This window comes from Centropristis striata, chromosome 3 (assembly GCF_030273125.1).
Source record: "Centropristis striata isolate RG_2023a ecotype Rhode Island chromosome 3, C.striata_1.0, whole genome shotgun sequence".
Lineage (NCBI taxonomy): Eukaryota > Metazoa > Chordata > Actinopteri > Perciformes > Serranidae > Centropristis > Centropristis striata.
The window spans coordinates 6,561,629-6,584,511 of NC_081519.1; the positions used below are offsets into that span (position 1 = coordinate 6,561,629).

General features: G+C 37.2%; 3 protein-coding genes across 4 annotated transcripts; all 3 read right to left on the minus strand.

Moving 5' to 3' along the window:
* Window positions 1-601: 601 nt before the first annotated feature.
* abhd14a (abhydrolase domain containing 14A) lies at window positions 602-8,912 on the minus strand. Its single transcript, XM_059329419.1, has 5 exons — window positions 8,520-8,912; window positions 5,330-5,610; window positions 4,830-4,945; window positions 3,423-3,658; window positions 602-1,544 (listed from the first exon to the last, which is right to left on the minus strand). The coding sequence occupies exons 2-5, from the start codon at window positions 5,590-5,592 to the stop codon at window positions 1,362-1,364; spliced, it is 798 nt and encodes a 265-aa protein (XP_059185402.1). The 5' UTR covers window positions 5,593-5,610; window positions 8,520-8,912; the 3' UTR covers window positions 602-1,361.
* A 455-nt stretch (window positions 8,913-9,367) lies between these two features.
* Window positions 9,368-14,715, minus strand: hyal2b (hyaluronidase 2b). 2 transcript variants are annotated; one of them, XM_059329416.1, is made up of 4 exons: window positions 14,539-14,715; window positions 12,749-13,728; window positions 11,755-11,844; window positions 9,368-11,662 (listed from the first exon to the last, which is right to left on the minus strand). In XM_059329416.1, exons 2-4 carry the CDS (start codon window positions 13,697-13,699, stop codon window positions 11,273-11,275), a joined length of 1,431 nt encoding a protein of 476 aa, XP_059185399.1. In that variant the 5' UTR covers window positions 13,700-13,728; window positions 14,539-14,715; the 3' UTR covers window positions 9,368-11,272. The 2 variants fall into 2 exon arrangements, with proteins under 2 accessions (XP_059185399.1, XP_059185401.1); XM_059329418.1 differs by lacking the exon at window positions 14,539-14,715 and adding an exon at window positions 14,377-14,494.
* A 4,134-nt stretch (window positions 14,716-18,849) lies between these two features.
* On the minus strand, window positions 18,850-22,478 carry tusc2b (tumor suppressor 2, mitochondrial calcium regulator b). Its single transcript, XM_059329342.1, has 4 exons — window positions 22,321-22,478; window positions 20,860-21,105; window positions 19,740-19,860; window positions 18,850-19,641 (listed from the first exon to the last, which is right to left on the minus strand). The coding sequence occupies exons 2-4, from the start codon at window positions 21,006-21,008 to the stop codon at window positions 19,576-19,578; spliced, it is 336 nt and encodes a 111-aa protein (XP_059185325.1). The 5' UTR covers window positions 21,009-21,105; window positions 22,321-22,478; the 3' UTR covers window positions 18,850-19,575.
* Window positions 22,479-22,883: the final 405 nt, after the last annotated feature.

A 22,883-nucleotide genomic window follows, 5' to 3' on the forward strand; every position in this document is an offset into this window, starting at 1 on the left:
AATAACCTTATGTGTAAGGTATATATAAATCAAAATAACCTCCAGGTCACCACAATAATGGAAGCAAATAAGGGGCATTAATATTTTGAGCTAGTTTCACTTTTGTTTCTCTTACAAGGATAATGCATATTAACATTTCTGACTGTGTTTTCAACTGGTGAATGTTTTAAAACCAGTTTCACAGCCTGCAGCAGCTGGATATCAACTTTTGTGAGCATGTGGAAAAAAACAGTTTGCAACAGTGTAAAAAGAAAGGTTTTGTCGCTGTAGAAATACTTTGTACATGTGTAATTAAAATGTGTGCAGGAATATTTTTGAACAGCGAATTTGTAAAAAAGACAAAATCTCACAAATTAAGGTTTGTGGATGTGTAATACAGTTTTGCAGAAGTTTGCAAAGTCTGAGAGAAAGACACATTTCAAATTTTCTTAATGTACACCCTGTTTTTACACCTTAAGCGCATGCAACTTTCTCTCACTATACACAAAAGGTGATTTGCAACTGCCGGCTGTGAAATTATTTATGAACAAAGAAAAATCAATGACCCATATCTGCTTCCATACCAAACATGTCATTCTATCAACTGAAACGTACAAAAACACACAATTTCTGTTTTTATTTTAAGCTCAGCACATCTCTTATTTTAAGTTTGTTTTCTTGCATGATTGTCCAAACTTATTGCAAATATATTACATATAACTTTATCATCATTATATAAATAAATGTGACCTATTTTTCTTAAATCATGTTATATGGTCAACATCCTGTTTTTTCGTTATTTTTAATCACAGTGTGTATCAATTCTGCTCATGTTGAGTGTATGATATCTTGAAACTGGAAAGGCTACCAATCTGAATATACAAATCTGTTTGTCAAATGTGAAGCTAACAGAAGCTATTCAAACACAGGCACCTGCTACATTTGCATATTTACAGCAGCTGACATGTCACCTACAAAAATGGTAACAGTGAAGCAAACACATTCCATGTTTTTACATGCAAAGAGAGACATGAAACACATGAAACAAAACTCACCACTACACAAGTCTGAAGCTACTTTTTACAACAAGCTGAGCTGAACTAGTATTTTTCGATGACACTATGGAAAACTGAAAAACAAAACAAAAAAACAAAGCTTTTATAATGGATAATTCTGAAATAATGTATTGTTAAATGTCACTACAAGGTTTTACATGCCATTTTCCATGTATTCAAACCTAATCCCATGCCAGTGTTCTTTGCTTCGGGTGATATCATGAGAATAATGTAAATCTTTGAAGCTTTCCGATAAGTCGCCACACTAAATCACTGACGAGGGAACTTGTGTCCCTGTTTCTACATCGTATTCCTCCGCTGCACATCTCACTTCAGCTTGCTGAGGAAGTCGATGAGCCCTTGGTGAAATTCTCTGGGTTTGTCCATGTAGCAGGCGTGGCGAGCTCCTTCTAACTTGAGCACAGAGTGATGTGGAAGTTGTATGAGGTTCTTGTGGGACTGGGCACCCATATTTGTGTCCAGGGCTCCAAACACAATTAGAGTGGGAGTCTAAAAAAAGCACACAGGAGTGAGAAAACTATGAGACAACACCGAATAAAAAAAGGACATGTTCACACTTACAGACACCAATATCAAGTGTAAAGATGCACAAAGCCCTCTGACTACATGTGGGTGATAAATTTACTGTAACTGCCTGGTGGCTCTAGTGTTGCATAGAAATGTGAAGCTTTCTGGCTGTCTTATGTTTGATAGTAATCTTTCTTGGTTGGACAAAACAAGCAATGTGAAGATGTCACTTTAGAAATTGTAAGAGCCATTATTCTGACATTTAGAATTATTTTTGATCAGTTGTTGGCTGCAGCCCTACAAAGCTTATTTTCCTCAGCACTGTTTAAGCAAAAAGAGCCATAAAAACACAAATGGATTCTGCCTCACTGAGCGGCTTGTTTACTGAGTGAAATAAATGTACAGCTAGCCCAGAGCTCAGACCCCCAGGAGCCCCATAAAAGCAGAGCTGTCGTGGTGTGACATCTGGTTTGTTGCAACATGAAAACACATGAACTGGGAAAATGATAATCTTGTGACCCTTGGGACTGGGTTTTGTGGCAAGCAAGTCCCCAGAATAAATTGTATGTTTCTGCAAACCAGAAAGTCACAGAATCTCTACATTTGTGAACCACAAAAATCCTGACCTCTGCAACTCGTTCTCATTGTGACGTGTGACATGTTTTAAACTATTTCCTTTCCAACAATTTGGTTAACGATAGGCACTCAAACCACTTGATCATGGTTAGGTAAAAGCAACATGTTAGGCTTAAAAATACTTCCAAAAACAGGGCACAAAAACACTACTTCTGGACAAAACTTCCATAAACGAGACACAAACACTGGTCTCCTGGTTTAAAGACCTTCATTGGTTGGTCATTAAACTCTGTCTTTTGTTATTGTTTCAACTGAGAGACCCCAAGCTGCAGAAATTACATACTGTGCATTTAAGTATGTGCTTACAGGCATGACACAAATACCAAAACAATGTTATTGAGACACACTGCAAAACTACATCTCTGGAGCAAAATGTAATAAAGCCACAGTGTGTAGAATCCATTAGTGCACAATGCTTTACTTAATGGGTATTTGAAGAGACATGTTACATAAAGAGGCCTCCTAGTCTCACCTCACAGTTCACCCAAAAATGAAAAGTCAACCCTCATGAGAAAAAAGAAAAAATCTCACAAATTAAGGTTTGTGGATGTGTAATACAGTTTTGCAGAAGTTTGCAAAGTCTGAGAGAAAGACACATCTAACATTTCAAATTTTCTTAATGTGCATGTGACAGTGACACTAATGTGCACCCTGTTTTTACACCTTAAGTGCATGCAACTTTCTCTCACTATACACAAAAGGTGATTTGCAACTGCCGGCTGTGAAATTATTTGTGAACAAAGAAAAATCAATGACCCATATCTGCTTCCACACCAAACACGTCATTCTATCAACTGAAACGTACAAAAACACACAATTTCTGTTTTTATTTTAAGCTCAGCACATCTCTTATTTTAAGTTTGTTTTCTTGCATGATTGTCCAAACTTATTGCAAATATGTTACATATAACTTTATCATCATTATATAAATAAATGTGACCTATTTTTCTTAAATCATGTTATATGGTCAATATCCTGTTTTTTCGTTATTTTTAATCACAGTGTGTATCAATTCTGCTCATGTTGAGTATATGATATCTTGAAACTGGAAAGGCTACCAATCTGAATATACAAATCTGTTTGTCAAATGTGAAGCTAACAGAAGCTATTCAAACACAGGCAGCGATGTTTCTTTCCTCACATAAAACACAAGGAATGGATTCCATAATATGTCTCTTGTTTCAGTTTTAATTTATTAACACACATAATCTTTACCTCCCTTACCTGAATATTTTGGTACTGCTGTGGAGTGTAGCTTCGGGTACCGACTGGTGCTATGGGTATGAAGCCTTGCAGCTGAGCGCTATTCTTCATGAGGAATGGGATGGAGTAATGTCCACTTAAGGACGGGCTCAGGAGCACGGCTGCCCGGACACCCAGAGACTCCATAAACCTTGAAAGGAGGTCCACTCGGTTCTGATCAGTCTTCAAAGCCTCGGAGTCTGGCGACTTTCCGTAGCCTCCAAGAAGGATTTTGAAACATAATGGTAATATTTACACTTCGATCAACATCCAGTCACACCAAAATTTCATTCTATTTACACATTACTGTGTCTGAAAGGTTTGAACACTGCAAACCCAGTGAAACAGACTATATTCAGGTTAGGCAGGTAAAAACATTTTCTGATCTTAAACCACAAGAGTGCACTATCGGCCCAGGAAACACAAAAGAGCTAAACCAACACAAAAAAAAATAATAATTAAATTATATTATCTATTTGAACACTGACCTGTTGGTCTTTATTTCAGAATGAGTAGGCCAACCTACTCACCTGTTACATTCAGACTTTCCTAGTATATTACTATTCATTGTGAAGAAAATTGATTGCCTGTAACCGTTTTCGACTAAATTTGTGCAAAACAATGTGCAATAGGAGTTTATATATGTTAGAACTTAGGTTCAATTTAAAAATAATCCTGATCTCTAAATTTTGTTTGTTACTGTATCAGCCCATACATATTATTATGAAGAGTTAAATGCACAATGAGAAGGGTTTGTCCGTTGTGGTTTGTAAACACAGTTTTATAGATTCCTCTTGGATGTGTGCTTAAAATGTGGCTATCAGCGTTTAGTTTTTATGCACCAAATCTCTGGAACAAACTCCCAGAGAACTTGAGGTCTGCTGCAACTCTCAGCTCTTTTAAATCAAGTCTGAAGACTTTTCTGTTTCCATTTTAACCTGTAATTTTTATTCATTCGCTTTTAAATTTTTTATTCATTCACTTCATTTATTTATTTTTTTTAAAATTCGCTTTTAAATGTTTTCTAATGTGTTTTATGTATTTTAACCTTGCCCCTGTAAAGCACTTTGAATGGCCTTGTGTCTGAATTGTGCTATATAAATAAACTTGCCATGCCTTGCCTTGCCTATTGGTCCCTACGTTTTCACAGACTCTAGCCCTCACAACCCAGTGACCAAACGAAAATATCACTACCACAGCAAAAGGAAAAGAAAGAACAAAAAACAGACAGACAGCAGGGTTTCTGCAGATACAGACACTGCAACATACTTGTCGTGGGTCATAAATGAGGATTGAAAGGAGATATTCTTTCATTTTGAGTCAAATCCTATTCATTGTGCCTTTATGTGATATCAAGTGCTGATAATGTGCAATGAGCCTGAAGCTTACCTGGAAGGTCCATAGCTAAAGCCTGATATCCGTTAGTTGCCAGCAGGGCCATCGTACCCAGCTCTTCCCAGGTTTTGGATGTGAAGGCCTGGCCATGCAGAAGGACCACTTGCAGCCTGCACAGAGAAATTACTTTGTTTCTCAGGATTTCATCAGAGGCAAGTAAGTGCTTTAACCCATTGAGACCTAAAACGCCTGTAAAACCTCTGGGCGATTTTAAAATCAGCCCCTAAAACCTGAAGTTTTTCTGGAAATTCAACAGAAGTGTCAACGCTTCTACTAAATAATAGATTTTTCAGCCTCTGTAGCAGATAGAAATGAAATTCTAAAAGTATTTGAGAGCTTATACAAATACTAAAAAACGACTTATCCGTTTTCCAGGCTTCAATGGGTTAATCTACCATCATTATTGTCCGGTTTGTTCACCCTGGCTGTGATTGCAAGGAAAAGCTACGTTATCTGCTCTGATGTTGTAAATCTGTCTCTTCTTATCAGCTCACCGTGGCAATATCTGTCGTCCTGCTCCGTCAATAGGTAGAGCTTCTCTGAAGAACAGCGGCGGGTCCCCGGGCAGCTGTCCAGTACGAATAGACACATTGATGGTTGGAAGCGGAGGAGGAGGGGTGGCACTCAGCCCCATCTTTTGCGCGTCTAGAGACGGCTCCATGCTGCCTTGGCGAATGGATGGCAGCAGCAGGTACAACAGTAACGTGGCCAGCAACACCAGGCCCAGAACAACGAGACGGTTCCGCAAGAAATTCATTTTGACGAGATGAACAATCTGGAAAAAAGTTGTTGACAGTGGCAAGGTTATTATAGTAAACGAAAACTAACGAAATAACGAAAACTAGAATTGAAAAAACATTTTCGTTAACTGAAATAAAAATAAAAACGAGAGGTTTTAAAAAACGATAACTAACTGGAACTGTAATTTGTGGTTACAAAACTAACTAAAACTAACTGAAATTATAGTGAAAATGTCCTTAGTTTTCGTCTTTGTCAACTTTTTTCATACGTAAACCTTTTTGGTTGATATGAAATCTATTTCATCTATCTGGTTTTATGACTTAATAAACTTATTTGGGCTGAGATGGATAATAAAAGGAGATAAAGGCACATTTTATTGTGACTTTTTTTCATCTGGCACCCAACAAGTACCCCATTACAAAAAAACTAAAACTAATAAAAACTAAACTTAAACTAAGCATTTTCCAAAAAATAAAAACTAATTAAAACTAGCAAACCCACTCTAAAAACTAACCTAAACTAACTGAATTTGAAAACAAAAATTGACAATGAAATTAAAACTAAAACTAATGAAAAATAAAAAACTATTATAACCTTGGACAGTGGATAGTCTGAGAGGTCCTGGTCAGACAGTATTTCTAACTGTTTCACAGCTAAAATCACCATCCCCTTCACAATCTTTGGTTTTATTATCCACATACATAAAAAAATGAGAACACAAGCTTTGTTTACACTAATGTTGCCACATCTCCAGATGCAATTCTACGTTGATTATGAGGGCAGGTCGGCCTTCAGTTATTTGTCTCAAGGTGAGAAAGAAATGTTTGCCTCAAGGGTTATGTCTTCACTAGACATTTCAGTGCTTAGTAAATAAGGTGAATCCTTCACATTTCCAAAACTGAAGCTCTGGTCCCCAGCCTGGTGATTCTGACTCCCACTAGGGGTCGCCAAAGCCTCACAGGTGGGTCACAAGGCCTCTTTATTTTTAGGGGAGAGAGAAAAAAAATATTTATTCATTTCTCTGAAGCAAACTACATGACATTTTTTTTTTTTTTTTAAATATCGACTAAGAGATATAAATAACAACAGGATAGAAGGCTTTTGCATTGGCAAGATTCAGGAAAGAACACGTAATTTATACAAAAAGTGGCCTATTAAGAATGTATGATTGTTAAAACTTATTTAAAACTTTATTGGAAATAAGCAGCTCAAATTCTTCCAAATCACAAACTTCACCATGTTCACCATCGCCATCATCTTCTTTATATAATAATAATGCAATAACACACACACACACACACACACACACACACAAGGAGATAAGCATGAAAAGATTTGTGAGCCTGAAAAGTTGTTCAAGGTATTAGGGCTGCAACTAACGATTATTTTCATTATCGATTAATCTGTCGATTATTTAAACGATTAATCGATTAGTTGTTTGGTCAATAAAATGTTGAAAAATATCAATCAGTGTTTCCCAAACCACAAGATGACATCCTCAAATCTCTTGTTTTGTCCACAAACCAAAAAGATATTCAGCTTATTGTCATAAAGGAACAAAGAAACCAGAAATATTCACATTGAAGTAGCTGAAATCAGAGAATTTGGACTTATTGTCTTTTAAAAAAATGCTCAAACCAATTATTCAATTAATTTAATAATCGATTATTGTTTGATTAATCAAATAATTGTTGCAGCTATACAAGGTATTATACTTATACAAGTGTACAAATTATTGCATTAAATATTATATGAATTTAAAACGGCTTTATGCTTGAAATCAGGTATGGCGCCTGAAAACTTTGCTCATTTTATCAGTTGTTCTGTAGTGTTTTTGATAAGCATTGAATATAATATATGTCCATCAAATATAGCACTTAGTCAGGGGTCGACAGTTTACTCAATGAAACAAAAGAAGCTCTTAAGGAAAAAGGTTAAACCACAGACAGATGTTGAAGGTGTGACAATGTAAACCAGCTTACTATGTTTCAACAGTTAGGACTGCAGCCAGAGACACAAGGTGAATCAAGAAAACACCAAGAAATGCAATTAGTTAAGAGACAGTTAACGCTCCTCGATTAACCCATTGAAGCCTGGAAAGCGTTTACGTCGTTTTGTAGTATTTTGTATAAGCTCTCAAATACTTGAGAGATACTGAAATACTGAATTTCATTTCTATCTGCTACAGAGGCTGAAAAATCTATTTAGTAGAAGAATTCACACTTTTTTCCAGAATTTCCAGAAAATTAGAGGCTTATTTTAAAATCGCCCAGCGGTTTTTCAGGCCTCAATGGGTTAACCCTATAAAGCCTGAACCATGAAATAATTGCCAGAAAATTATATTTTTTAAAAACTTGAGTATTTATTGAACCTGCTGACAAAAAATAAATAAATAAATTTGCATATATGAATTCTAATTTGTATCATATTTGATACATCAGGTCTTTTTGTACAATTTGTTGCTCACAGTTTGTTTTTCTTGAACTAACAAAAACATAAAACCGAACATTTTTATCCTATTAAGACTTTCCTTTTAACATTTAATTCAAATATGCAAGAAAAAAAATATTTATCTGCTGATATTAAGTTTTCACCCAGCAATGAACCTGTATCATTTTTGCTACATCTGGTATTTTTTGTGCAATTTGTTGCTCAATTGTTGTTTTTTTAAATCTCCAACACATGTATACATCAGGTTTTTCAGGAAAAAAATATATCAGACTGATGATGTAGGTCTCAACAACTTGTGTATCAAATATGATACACTTGGCTTTATAGGGTTAAGGAAGAACATTAACAAGTATTGCAGGGCAACAGGGTGAACTGAAGCAGCCAAAACATGCAAATAAGCCAACATTAGCTCGACGAGTCGCTCTTTACTAGCTAATTCTCTGCAGAGATTGGACGCGGGATGGGAAGATACAGCACCAGAGGAAAACATACCAACACAGAGGAGAGGACTGCTGGACACGTTCACTGGCAGGTGGACGAGGTTGTCTGCTTTATCGTCATGTCTGCATGTTCTGCATCGTTGGTTGTCAATGATGTCAAAATGTTGCAGAAAAGGCTTCGGGTCGATGCTGGTGGAAGCTAGCGTTTTCAAACTGAGAGGAGAAATCGTAAGCTTGACTCTAGCTAGACATGGTTTTACCGACAAGAAACGACCTGTAAATTCAGCGTTCCTTGGATAAAAACTGTCCGATCAGTCATCGAGTAAAAACTGGGTAGAAAAGGTCACACGAGAAAGTCGAGGAATGCATAGGAATTTAGATGAATGTGTCTGTTACACAGAGAGGGTTTGCATCGCTGTTTCTCGTCGGAGCACATTACGAGCTGCACATAACAACACTAAGCACCAGGCGTCACTTCCTGCAGAAGGTAATCAGCCAAATAAATTAAAATATAGAAAATAAAATAAATAAATACAATATTTTAACATAATAAATACATCAGTCAAAAATAATTAGTATCTTATGAAATTATGTGCAAGTTATCCAGTGAAAATGAGTGAAACGTTAACTACATTTAGATATTTACAGAATTCTTCCTCAAAGAAATGTATCTATTAATTGAAATAAAATATACATTTGTGCATTTTTTTTAGTTTAGTCATGGATATATTCTTTATTATCAACTTTCTTTTGATTTTTACCACATTCCTTAAAACAAACTTTATTGTATTGAATGCCACTTTTAGTATATATCTAATTTCTTTTATATCAACTTGCTTTGGTGTGAACTTCAAATAGCTCATATGTTTTTCTCTCATTGTTGAAAAGAAATCACACGGATCAGTGTAATACAAATACAGCACGTCCCAGGTTTATTTTAAACATTTTTGCAGAAAGACTAAACATGTATCGTATCGTATAGCCTCCGGAAAAAGAAAAAAAACAACAGAAAAATACATTCAAAATCCTCTTTAAATAATTATTTTTTCTGATATAAAAGGTGAATATGAAATGTTTTCAAATACAAAACACTTTGATATTTTTCAAATTTGGCTTCAAATATTAATATTAATACATGTATGGCAAAATGGCAAAAAAACATATCTTATAAGAATCACCATGGAAAAAAGCCAGATCACCTCAACAAAAAAGTAGTTAAAGTGCAGTATTTCAAAATGTTTGCAGCATACACCAAACTTCCTTACTATAACCGTTTGTGATCAAACAGCACAACCAATCCCCTGCCAACTGGCATCATAACTAATTTAAGGTATAGCTAAATACTTTTCTGAGCGGTGCTTTCCAGAATAGATACAGAAACTACTGTATAAATATGGCACTGCTCAGCTAACTTCAGTCTAGTAAATATAATTACTTGGCAATAAAATAATATGAAGATGTACCTACAGTCATTTCTATCAACAAAGTACCACTGGCAATCTACACAATAAAAAAACGGATTAGTGTGAATAGACCCTGAGGGCTAATATCGATATTTTAGACTATAAAGAAAATCGGAAGACATTTTTTTTTTTACATAAACACAAACATGTTCAAAATGATCCCTTATATATTCAAGAACTGTGGCTGAAGACATGTTTAAACATACCCTTTTATAATTTAAAAATAAACATATTTTTGGCATTTATCTCCTACAATTTCTTGTTACTTATCAGCCAAACGATTTGCCAATACCAGTAAACCTTGAACCCTCTTTAATCTCCCATGACCAGCTGGCTTCAGTCTGTTTTCATGAAAAATCATAACTTGTTTTCACAGTCATATCCATGTAAATTAGTAGACAACATTTGCAAGTACATAACATTTATCTTTTCTTCACCATCTGTTCATCCTTTCCTTCATATATAAACAGTTTCCTCGTTAATTAAATGAAAACTGGGAAGGCATAGAGGTCATATTATTAGCACTGTGCCCAACAGAGGTCTGAGATCAACACTGGTGTAAAAATCTTAATAGTTATAATTTATAAAACAAAGGCAACTATTAAAAAAAGAGCATTTCATCGCCCAGGTAAGGCACTAGTTTGAACTGAAACAGGTCCAGCCGTGTTGTTTCTGTTAGCCAAAGATAACCAAAGAGATTTAAGGCTCGATTTCTCATAATTTATCATCATCTGGCATAATTAACTATTTACATTTTGTTCATAAGGCAAACAAAAACGCAGAATACCAAAAGTAGTTTTGTTGTGATGCAACAAAAACTAATGAAAACAGAATGCTGGCCATCAAATGTATGTTTCTTTTACTTTTTGATTTAATGTTATGTTAAAAAAATTGTTAATTAAAAACAGTAAATTTAAGGTTAAGCAGTTTCTTTTTAAGGTATTTTATCATTTGTGGGAACAGTCCCACAATTAGTCCATTTAGTGTGGAGTGATGGTATGCAGCATCTCTGGTCTGGAGGTCAGGGTCCATATGGAGCATGACAAAGGCCTTTAGTGGATTTGATTTTTGACATTATTTGAGATAGGCTAAGGATCAGTTGCAAAACTGGAAGGACATTAGTTCCAGGAGGCGATCCTAAAGTTTGAGCTCCGCCAGTGCAGCTTGTCACAGATTCCAGTTAGCTGGGATAAAAAAAATCTCTGATATGAGTGACTGTCTGCTGTTGTCGATGCATCAGCACCACTAGCGCACAGTAACTTGCCACCTTTGTGTTGAAAAGTCTGCACTGTCCTTTTCAGGGTTGGCAGAAGCAGTGAATAGTTAGGGCTTCTCGGTTTCCTCACTGTAGCAGAAAGAGGAGTCCCAGTGGGAGTAAAAGGCACAGAGGCCAGGTCCCAAAGACAGAGGAGGCTCTATTCTGCCCTTTTTCTTTCACAGCACAGGCCTCACCCCTGTACCCACTGTAGCATTGGCACTGGAAGTGTGTGCGGAAAAGAGCCAGCTCGGCTTGGCCAGGCTTGCCTGTAACCTTCAGCTGGCCACCCTGACTGGTGATGCTGTGTGTTGAGGGGCTGAGATGCAGGTACACGTCATTGTCAGGTACTTTGCGCAGACAGCGGCCGTGGGATTTACACAACATCTGGCTGCACTCCTCTGCTGCTGTGGACACGTTGAGGAGGTACCGGCCCAGATCACCCCGAAGATATTCATTTAGGATGGAGCAGCTGGCCTGCAGACAAAAAAAGGAAATGGATGTTAAACCCAAATCTCTGACCACTAGGGTATTCAGTATCAAATGGGCAGAAAGAATATGACACTTACACTGCTGCTGGCATAGGAGGTGTCCCCCCAAAAGATTACACCTGCAGCTCCAAGTGCAACACTTTCACCAATGGTAGAGACCAGATCCATCTATAAAACATTTACACAAACAGTTCAGTGGAGTACTCTACCAATACGCATTCAACAAAGTTTAATGTTCACCTATTTTGTCTAACTTCCTCAAGCCAGGGACGTTATTTTAGTGTCAAACACAAGTCAAGCTGAAACAATATAAAAGATAGCTTGAATTTATTTAAGTTGGTTGTATGAGGTACTTATCCATAGTCAGTGTACTACCTACAGTAGATGGTGGTCAGCACACCCCCAGTTTAGAGAAGCAGGCAGGAACACCAACACAGGAGCTAAAGAATGTACTGCTATGGATGGGGGACACAATATATATATATATATATATATATATTTTAGGTTGGCATTTTTTATATTTTTTTTATCTTCCATGACCACCTCCAACATACTTATCCAAACTAGAGACGTGCCGACCACCATCTACTGTAGGAAATACACTGACATTACAGTAGTAGTACCTCAAACAAACCTCAGCTAAACCACAACCCTGCTATGGCTCAGCTGGTTAAAGCACCCGTCCTGTAAACAGTGCCTCTGACTGAAGTGGACATCACTTGCACCTGCTGAAACAACCTATAATAACTCATATGAGCCTTTGGTCAAAACGACCCATATCACTGATCTAGGTTTAGGTCAAAACATTTCCTAATAAGGCTTCATAAGAGTCGGTTTACATGGTAAATAAATGCACGTAAATGCTGGACCATGGCAGCTTTTCCCCACTGACTAGCTACTCCATGTCCAAGTGGAAAGCCCTGATTATTGCAGTGTGATTCATCAAAGTAAAGAAAAAGAGTGATAACATGTGTGATATTATCAGTGATATTTTGCACCGATATGAATACAGTGTGCCTTGAGATTTTGGCTTGCACAAAAAGTTTGAAAACCACTGCTTTAGCCAACTAACCTGAGTGAGAAGGGTCATCTGGTTGATGTAAGTAGGGCGGGTATAAACAAAAACAGGGCGTGCTAATCCATCCCCAACAGATGCCAGGCGCATCGCCTCCTTTACCCTGTTTCGGACAAAGAGGCGCCCATCATTCGTAGAGGCTATTGCAGAACCGATGTATATAGATGGGAAGAATGCTGTACACTCCATCCACAACCAGTTAAGTTGATCATTGCGGGCCATCTCCACAACAGGACAGCGGCCTGTGTAGTTCTTCAGGCCACTCCTGTAGTCATGGTTGTAACAATCTGGAAACAGGTAGAAGCCCCACAGTTGATTGGGCCTTAAACTCTTGGCCAGTTTCAGAGTATCCAGCATAAATTTGCGGGCAGATAGCTCAAACTCCTGCTGTGCAACTTTTGCCACTTGTTCTACGGTCCAGGTAGGGTTCTTTTTGGCCACCATTTCACGGGATTTAACTCGATAAATATCTTTAATATCCCAGTTTCTGATCCACAATGGGCGCCACTCCTCCCAGTCAATTACAGCCAAACCTTTTGCCTCTGGCTCGCGTATATATTTTTGCACACCTTCAGGCATCTTGTCATAGTGCTGAACCATGTTGGCAAGCTGTGGAAGGCCTCCATTCACTGCAATACCATCATGCTTATAATAGGGATACAACCCAAGGCGCTCCTTATAGAAAATTGTGAGATTCTGCCGGACAAAGCCCTCATTGGGAGATGCAACAATGTCAAACTGGTCGAGATACAAAGTTACGCGATGTCGCGGGGCACACTCCTGTGTTGGGGCATTCCAGGCGAGAAGAACTGGCTTCTGGGAATATAATGGCCATCTTGTCTGCTTTATATCTGCTGAACACAAGACTGTCCATGATGTTAACAGGGTCAGAAGTAACCAAGGCAGCTGGCCAGCTGTGGTGAAGAGAGAGTGAAATACTGCCTCCATGGTCACTGCTCGCGTTCTCTCCTCTTTCTCTTGAGAAGAAAAATAAAGCAGTTTTGTTAAATTCAGCCACAAATAGAAGACAAAAAAAAAACAATTCCACATGTAACAAAGGTTGTCAAGGTAATTGGAAACTTTTCTACTGATGACACCAATATTAAATCAGAAAAACAGGAAATTGTGGCTTTGAGCAAGTATTTCATTGAGTTTCAGGTGTTGTGAAAGCGACATGCTTTCACTGGTAGATTAAGTATCAGTGAACATACGGAAATGTATACTGTTATTAAACAGTACCTATAACATCTGGAAGATAAGTTATAAGCAACTGCTTAAACCCAAAAATACCAAGTAAGGTGAATAGCAGTCAACTTCCCGAGGTATTGAAGTTACATGAATAATTTTCCTTTGAAATTCAGTTGAGGCAAATAAGTTTAAAGGGAAGTTGGAGCAAGATTTAAACCAAATTAATAACGAAAATATCTACTTTTAACATCTAACTGTACATTTAAGCAACTGCTTGTTACCAATAATACCAAGTATGGTGAATGGAAGTCTACTTCCGGTTTTATTAAAGTTACATGAATCATTTTCCTTCGAAATTCAGTTGAGGCAAATAAGTTTAAAGGGAAGTTGGAGAAAGATTCAAAGCAAATTAATACATTTATAACGAAACTATCCACCTTTAACATCTTACTGTACATTTAAGTTCCCTCGTACTTTAAACTTCTTCCGTACACGAACTCAGTTAACGTAAACTGGCCAAATTAGCTCAAAGTTTCATTGAAACTGACAAGCATGCTAAGTTAGCTAACGTGTTGTTTCTTCTTCCTGTCCAGGCTGACCTGTTCTGGTGAAGCTGAGGTCTCGGGCTTATTCCACTCATGTACCCGTCACATACATTGCTTTTCCAGCGTCCTGCCATGTGAAATATAAAAGTCAGAGTCTGTTCAATCCATGTTGATGATTGACAACCCTGCCAGCTAAAGCTAACACAGACACGGCAGGAGCGACGTGATGACGGCTAAACGTTGAGCAACAACAGTTCGGTGCATCTAATTCCCGAGTAGGGGGGGGGGGTTCAAATTTACGATGGATATAATTTCTTGTTTTTTTGCCGCAGGTAATAATAGAGCATGTGGTTTTGATTTAAAAATAGTATTATATTACACTTTAGCATAATCATAACCTGATCTGGCATCAATTTCAAGGTAAAATGATATCCCTATGCCGCTCACTCCCCCTGAATAAAGACCAAAGTAGTTCATTCTTTAAATGATGCTCTGAATTGAACGTTGAGGCAAGATGCATTGATCAGGCCAAATATAAATCACACTTTATGTTTGGCTATAACATTATGGTATTTTCTTTTAACTTTTTCAACTGTTTCAAGCTTGCTATAGCTAAGTTTATATTGCAGCAGAAAAAAAAGTTAGTCTATCCTGAGTAAATGAATATGACACAGACATACATGGTCAGGTTCTTTAGTTGTTGTTTTTTTAATATATTGGCATTCAACAAAGCTTATTTAATTTGAACTTGCTGTGCCCTAGTGTTTCAAAGACTGAATTGAACTGTAGATTATTTGGCTACCTAAAATAATCTTTAGACCATCATTTACACAATCTCCAAGCTTTTTGTATCTTGCCCATAAAATGCATTATTTTAGTACCAAAAAGTTGATAATGGCACTTGGAATTGAATCAGATTCAAAGTCATATAGTGTATCTGTTTTGAGAAAAAATGACTTTCAGACTATTCTATACATTTTAGCTTAAATATGAGCTTGCTCCGAATGGTAAAAAAAAAAATGTAATCCATGTGAGTGGAATTCATTTTTTCATGATATGGCACAATTATCCTTAATATGTTTTAAATCTGTCTTTTCATGATGTGTAGTAAATAGAACAACTCTTTTTCAAGACTCTCTTCTCTCTTTTAAGGTCTTGCAATAAAGTTGTTTTACAAGTGCTGGAGTTTTGACTTCAGACTTCTCCCCTTCTCCATACGCCATTCAGTTGTGCCAGAAACCCCGCAAATCTGCTTGACACAGCACAATTATCATAATATGTTGTTAAATCCATCATTTCTTGACTTGTCCAAACAATGTGTCTTACCGGCAGCCTTTTCCTCTCTGATCTCCAGATGAAAGAAGATGAATTAAGCTATTCCAGTTGTTTGGATCAGGATGCATACAGCTCAAGCTCCTTATTATGCTCCATTAACAGAGTCTGTCAACCAAGCAGACAAACGATGTTGTTCATTCTGTGCTGACATCCACCACTGACTCGTGTTTAAATAACCAACAGACTCCACCTCTGTTTGGGAGTCTCAAAGAGTATGCTTCAAGTGCATTGCTCAGATGTCATTGACAGGGCATACAAACATTTTGAAGTACAGTCTGCTATAAGGTTTTATAGTGTTTTTTCTCAAGTAGTCAGTTCAAATTAAGCCTTTGAAAGCACCAAAGCAGGAGATAGCACAGTAAACAGATTTTTTACCATCATGACTCAACTGAAAGCATGTGAAACCATTCACACCTTAAACAGGCTTCCTGTTAGTTATGGCTTACTCGTGATCCTCATGTCTTTCTTTGAGGGTTAGGATATGCTAAAGGCTTTAGAATCCATTATGAAGATTTTTGGCACACATTACCGAGTACCAAGATGTGTTAAAACATTTTTTTCCATCAGTACGGCTACATGCTTGTGAGCATAGCACATCTAAAGTCTTTCCCTGACAGTTAAAGACTCATCTACTGCTGCTTTGTCTGCTAATTTTAGATTTAAGATTAATTTATGGTGTCAGGTTCTCACAATAGAGTGGCTTTTGACACACTTTTAGTGCCAGAAAATCAGCTATTTACTATATATTCAGTTGTTAGTTAAACAGATGTTTGTCTGTATGTTAAGTTACTTGTGTAAAGAGATATTTTCCATAAAGGCCATAAAATTGTCACTAAAGCTTATCACCACAGGGATGTACAGGAAGATAAGAAGTGACCTCACCATGTAGGTACACTCATGCATCGTAAAAAAAATCTCATTTCTGTTGAACTAAATGGTCATTGTACCTTAGAAAGTTAATGAATAACTTCATAAAGACCTTTTTATAAGATCTGTTTGCACCTTTAGCAAAGAAAACATATAAAAGTGCTTATATTGACAAAGCATGATTTACCTCCTTTCCCCATTATAACCTTTTCAAATACACATGCACACCTTGTGACTGAGATTCCTCTTAAAAAGACAGTCCCACCAGAACACAGGTAAATCAGCTAAGTTAGTCTTGATTTTTCTGTTGTTTCCCCCAAAAACAAACCATAAAAACTTTAGACATGGCAGGTTCGACACATATAGCTTCACAGGAAACTAGAATTTACACATTTTAACAGGTTTCTGTGTGTAAAAGCCTACTTCTCATTTCTTAAATTGTGCCCAGACTCTTGTCAGCAAAGCCAGAGGATGGGTGGCTTGCTGAGTCAAATCTTTTCTTTTAACCTCAAAACTGCAATTCACCTCATGGCCTTGCATATTATTACAGCTTTGTGAAAGTAAACAGCAAGAAGTAATTGTCTTGCCATGTCTCCCCCAGACTCAGCTAAAAAACATAGTTGTTCATAGGCAAAAAAGCACAAAGACTTGCGTCAAGTAAAATCATTTCATGGAAGCAATAAAGTGGAGTGGATTTTGGCACAGTCCTCTTTATCCTCTTAGGAGAACAATATCACAGGCAGCTTTGTAGAAAACCCTTTCCCATGGAGGTTGCATTATACCCTCCATTTCTCTCCTACCATCACCAAGCCCTCATTACACACACACACACTTCATCTCCCAACAATGGCTTGCAATTTCCTACACAGGTGGCTGATTTCATCACAGGTGGAGGTCAGGAGACTTATTTCCACCACATGGGTGAGCAGGTCCTGTCAGTTCATTTTAGTATTTACGACCTTTGCCAAAGAACTGAATTCTGTTGGTTATTAGACAAAAACCTCTCATAAGCTTGCCCAATTATTGTTATATAAAGACACAGTAAGACACATTTGATGCTAATAAAAAGAGATTTCCTCCTCTACCTTCCCTATCTTCTAAATACTTCAGTTTCGCCGAGCAGAATATGTTGTGTGTGAGGCTTGTAGTCCCTTTAAAACCACTGATTTAGATTCTGTAAGTATTTCCGACCCCATGCAAGTCTAACTTCCCAGGCCTAGGTGCAGTCATGGAAAAAAATAATTAGACCACCCCTTTTCTTCAATTTCTTGCTCAATTTAATGCCTGGTACATCTAAAGGTGCATTTGTTTTACAAATATAATAATACAAATAGCTCATAAGTTTAATTTTGGAGGTGATGTCTATCCATTTTCCATGGTTTTCTTGATAAAGATTTTGGTTATTGTCAAGAAAACCATGGAAAATGGCTAGATACCAGCTCTTAAATTAAACTCTTATGAGCTATTTTTGTTGTTATTATATTTGTCCAAACAAATGTACCTTTAGTTGTACAAGGCATTAAAACGAAAAGGGTGGTCTAATATTTTTTTCCATGACTGCATAGTTCTTCAGCTTGGCCTCTTTAAAATTACATTCCCAGTTATGTTTGGAAGGAACTATTTTTGTCCTGGATTATGTTTTTACTGCATCACTAACACGTTACTAATCAAAGTCCTCAAGGCAGTATAATGGGTGAGACATATCGGCATCTATAGGCATCTTGTATAAGCACAGATATGAAAACTTTTTTAACAAAACATTTAATGCAGAAAACAATCCTTATTTATTGAAATGGTCATGATACTGGTACTAATATTTATTCAGTTATTCATTTTTATTTATTTCTTTTTTTCCTCAGCTTTAACTTCTATAACTGGCTGGGAATGTAATGAATTGTATGTATAATGTAAAACATTCTTTCATGAAATTGACAAAAGTTAAAATATTTTTTTCTTTTTTTAAATAATTAAAATCAGCAAATTAAATACCAACCACACATAACTTTCTGTCATAGAACGTGACCTCCCAGGAGTTTATATAGGCGATGGTAATTAAAATATTTTTTTTATTCCTCCTTAATGTTGAAAGCTTGAGAGAAGGTAAATGCACTTTAATATGTTGTTCAACTAAAATGCATTAACATAAAAAGGACTATGACACAGTTTAGTATTTGGTACTGTAATTAAAAAACAGTGATAATAAATTAAAAGTGAAACATAGTATGCCAAAGCAGCAAACAAAACAACAGGATCTCTTACTAGACTCACTGCTGCTGTGTACATGTGTGGCTCTGAGGTCGTTGAAGCCGGTCCATCCAACATCATGACAATAATCCACTTCAGATTTTGTGGGCCACTGATTGTCAACTCCCTAGGGTATTACTGATGAGCAGATCCTGTTTCATGCATAATAAAGCAAGTCATGATGGTGTCAAAAAAAACAAAAGTGTGCACTTAAAACATTCCCACTCTAGATACGACCGTGACAGAGGGAAGAACTGGTTCCATTTTCCTCAAACTCCTAGAGTTCAATGAATCATATCAGAAAACAATCTGCAGCAGTACAGACTCTGTCACATTTCATTCCATGTCAGCACACACATTCACACTTACATGCACACAAACCATGATCTGTAAACGGAGTAGGTTTTGCCGACTTGGCATCCTTCACAATCTCCATTGGTGACCTATTCTGTGTCTAACTGCACACAAGCCAAAACAGATCACATGCAGAGGCTCAGCACACATCGCATCAGCCTGTCCACATAAGGGCATCAAATATATCAAGAGATCATGTTATTTTAAAAGGTGGTTCAGGCTTCCAGCTGTAGGGGAAACCACAGGACGGAGTTGACACAGTGGCAAGTCTGAGACACTGCTCAGACATCATCAGGCTTCACAGAGGACAACTGGGAAATCTACATGGATGCAAGGGATGTCCAGCTTTATAATTCCCTAGAAAGGACACAAAAGAGATTACAATTATTTGGACTGCTAATTCACAGAGCTACTGTTGGTGAGCAAAGCCCTGTGAGGGATTATCACTTCCTCACCTGAGGTGTAAGGTTTTTTTGAATCCTCTTCAGCTTGGCTTTTTTACGTCCATTTTTTGTCACAATAGTCTCTTCATAAAACTCATGGGCCAAGTCGCCATCTTCATCAAAGTACAAAGAGCTGCAGTAGAGAAGTTCATTTTATTATCCATTGTTATAGACAATATTGTAAGATATCTATCTATAAAGCAAGAAGCGTGTGTGCGTGTGTGTGTGTGTGTGTGTGTGTGTGTGTGTATCGAGGGCATCTCTCGCTGATCGTTAGTCAGACTGACCTAAGATTTCGTATGTCGCTTGCTCATGGCACAATGGTGTGCATCCTTGAATTTGAAGATTTTTTAATTCATTGTTCAAAATATCATTATTTACGTAGGACGTGTTGCGACATTGCACTGTTTTTCCGATCGGACACCTTTTAGGTGAGCTCCTCCCCATTGTGTGATAGGCCTACACCTGGTCAGTAACCCATTTCGCTCTGGATTCCCACGCCTGACTCATCTTATAATTTTTTCGCCTTTTGTTGCATTGATGTAATAAATGGAATATGAAACACCTTTTGACGAATATGTTCTGGCAAATCGAACATTTAATCAATCAATCAAATCAGATCAAAATTACTTAATTTATCCCCGAGGGGAAATTCAGTTAGTCTGGTAGAATCTCTGTTAGAATGAGACAGCCTGATGGCTGTAGGAGTGAAGGATCTTTTGTATCTCTCCGTCCTGCGACGGAGAGAGAGGAGCCGTCCACTGCTGTTTTTTTGGTCCATAAAGGTTTAACTCATATAACTGCTATTTCTGCTATCAGCAACTTCCCGGGTAATACAGTCATTTGGATTTGCCTCTGGAATGCATGAAGCATGACCAATGGTAGCTGAAAGAACAATTAAACTTGCCCAATTAAAGCAATTTCGTGGACACAGTAACTGAGCTATGCTATTACATCAATAGGAATTATTTTTCTGTGGAGCATTATGGATACAAAAGTGACCAGGACCTCAAACTAGTCCAATGACTGTAGTCAACAAAAAAAGTCAGCTTTTTCTAGGAACTAAAAGAAATATCAATATGGATGTTTGTGTTGTAAGGCAATATGATTATGCTGCTGAGGCTATATTTACCTTCGTCTAGTAAACACGAAAGGTGTTGCACCTGGGAAACTTCGAACCCTTGACATTGACTGTTCATTTCCATCTTTGGTTGGATCGTCCGTACTACCTGAGCCAGAAAAAGGCCAAAATCCTTTGGATTTGGAGCCGCTGCCACCCATCTTCAGCTGCAGCACATTATTTTCTTGGGTCACAGGACTGCCAGCGGTGTTACAGTGTTACTGTACCAGATGAAAGGTGACGTTCAGAACATACAACCTACCAAAAGTGAAAAGGGACACATCAGGCAGTATATTATAACATGAGCATAATAACAATCAACCACAAAATAAACAATTAACATTCTATTTCTCAGCTGATGCTGGAAAGATAGTTTTCTGTGGAACGAAAAATGATACCACAGACAATTACTTTACCTTAAATATGAAGAGAAAATAGGCTATACTATGCTGCAACAACTATTCTTATGGACTTATAGCCAGTACAAAATATACTATATATATATATATATATATATATATATATATACTAGGCATTGGGGTTATGACGATTTTCCAAATCTACAATTTGATAAGGCTTTCAATTTTAAGGTAACAATTCGTTTACATCTTTTTATTTAAAAATTCTTCTGGATGTGCCTTTGTTTGCCTTTCAGGTCTTGATTAATTAACATTAACAGATTAGTTTTATGTCCTGACAACTGTCATTCACACTTTCAAATTATTTTAAAATACAGGCCACATGGTAGCAAGTGTGAAACCACCATATTTTTCTGGAATGTACCACACTAAGGCCATATGGTCAAATCTTTGATTTCTCCATTCTGCTTTGAATCCAATATTCCATAACGAAAAATAGGAAGATGGATTGATAGATTATGGATTCAGAATTGAAATCGTGACACTACTGTAGATGCCAATATATATTATATAGGTAACATGAAAGACTCAAATTAAAGGACACATAGAAGACAATCCCAGCCTGATATGGAGTCAGGTTAAAATTTGAGTCCTAATGTACATATGCCAGACTGTAGCAATCATGACAGTTCAGTCAGACAATGCAACATTATATATACTGTTATATATATTACAATGCAACACAAAGCCTGCTACCATCGCAAACCACCACCCTCCTATGCTAACGTTAGTCAGCTGTACTTGGACTCAAGAAGGCTAGGAACCATTAGCATAGGTTATCTGGACAGGACGACTCGGCTAACGATAGCGAGCTTTGACCGACAACAACATTAGAAAACTGGTCCAGTACAGCTTTAGTAAAAGTGGCTGTTGTGTCACTTTCTGTCCTGGCTGCTGACATTACCAGTCAGGTTAGCACTCTGTTACTAGCATTAGCCAGGTCAACATGTTTGTCTGCTTTACAAAATAACGCTTACTGTCGCTGCCGAAAGCTAACGTTAGCTGGGTTGATAACTGGCGTTTGTCGTTTCTGCTTCGCTGGTTAAAGACGTACCTAAAGTATGAGTTGATGTTTTCGCAGGTATGAACTGTTCTTAGATGAATTTGTCTCGGTGGGTTGCTAAATCTACAACTGTTTCAAGATAGCACACATTGCTAACTACGCTAGTTGTTTACGCTGATGCTAACTAACGTTACACGTTCTTCTTCTCCGTCTTTTTCTCTGCAGACCGGTGAAGAGATTATGTTGAGCTAGCGCCACCACATGGACAAGAGTGGGAAATTATGAAAAGGACAGACAAACCTACTGCTTATTTACCAGGCCTTTTAAAATAACCAGCAGTATCATAATACATTGTATTACAAAATATTGTATTTTTATTTTTTTCAAATTTTACTTAAAAATCAAACAATTGTATTCAAACATCTTCAGTGCACCTAAAATTAATTTTAATATGTTTGGCATATTTTGTGTAAGTTTTTGTTGCTGCTGTTTTTTTTTTATCAAAGGCCATATGGAGGACTTTGCTCTGGTAACACAATAATGCACTTATTCAAAAAGTGAGAAGGAATACAAACTCCAACATTTATAATTATTCATTCATCATTAGAAAACAA

Coding starts and splice junctions, on each gene's coding strand:
- abhd14a (XM_059329419.1), bottom strand. CDS start 5,592: ATGAATTTCTTGCGGAACCGTCTCGTTGTTCTGGGCCTGGTGTTGCTG. Junction 3,659..4,829: donor TTTAGCTATGGACCTTCCAG/GTAAGCTTCAGG, acceptor TCCTTCTTGGAG/GCTACGGAAAGTCGCCAGAC. Junction 1,545..3,422: donor AGCAGTACCAAAATATTCAG/GTAAGGGAGGTA, acceptor TGCTTTTTTTAG/ACTCCCACTCTAATTGTGTT.
- hyal2b (XM_059329416.1), bottom strand. CDS start 13,699: ATGGAGGCAGTATTTCACTCTCTCTTCACCACAGCTGGCCAGCTGCCT. Junction 11,845..12,748: donor AGATGACCCTTCTCACTCAG/GTTAGTTGGCTA, acceptor AATGTTTTATAG/ATGGATCTGGTCTCTACCAT. Junction 11,663..11,754: donor CCTCCTATGCCAGCAGCAGT/GTAAGTGTCATA, acceptor TTTTGTCTGCAG/GCCAGCTGCTCCATCCTAAA.
- tusc2b (XM_059329342.1), bottom strand. CDS start 21,008: ATGGGTGGCAGCGGCTCCAAATCCAAAGGATTTTGGCCTTTTTCTGGC. Junction 19,861..20,859: donor TTCGTGTTTACTAGACGAAG/GTAAATATAGCC, acceptor TCTCTACTGCAG/CTCTTTGTACTTTGATGAAG. Junction 19,642..19,739: donor AAAAAAACCTTACACCTCAG/GTGAGGAAGTGA, acceptor TGTCCTTTCTAG/GGAATTATAAAGCTGGACAT.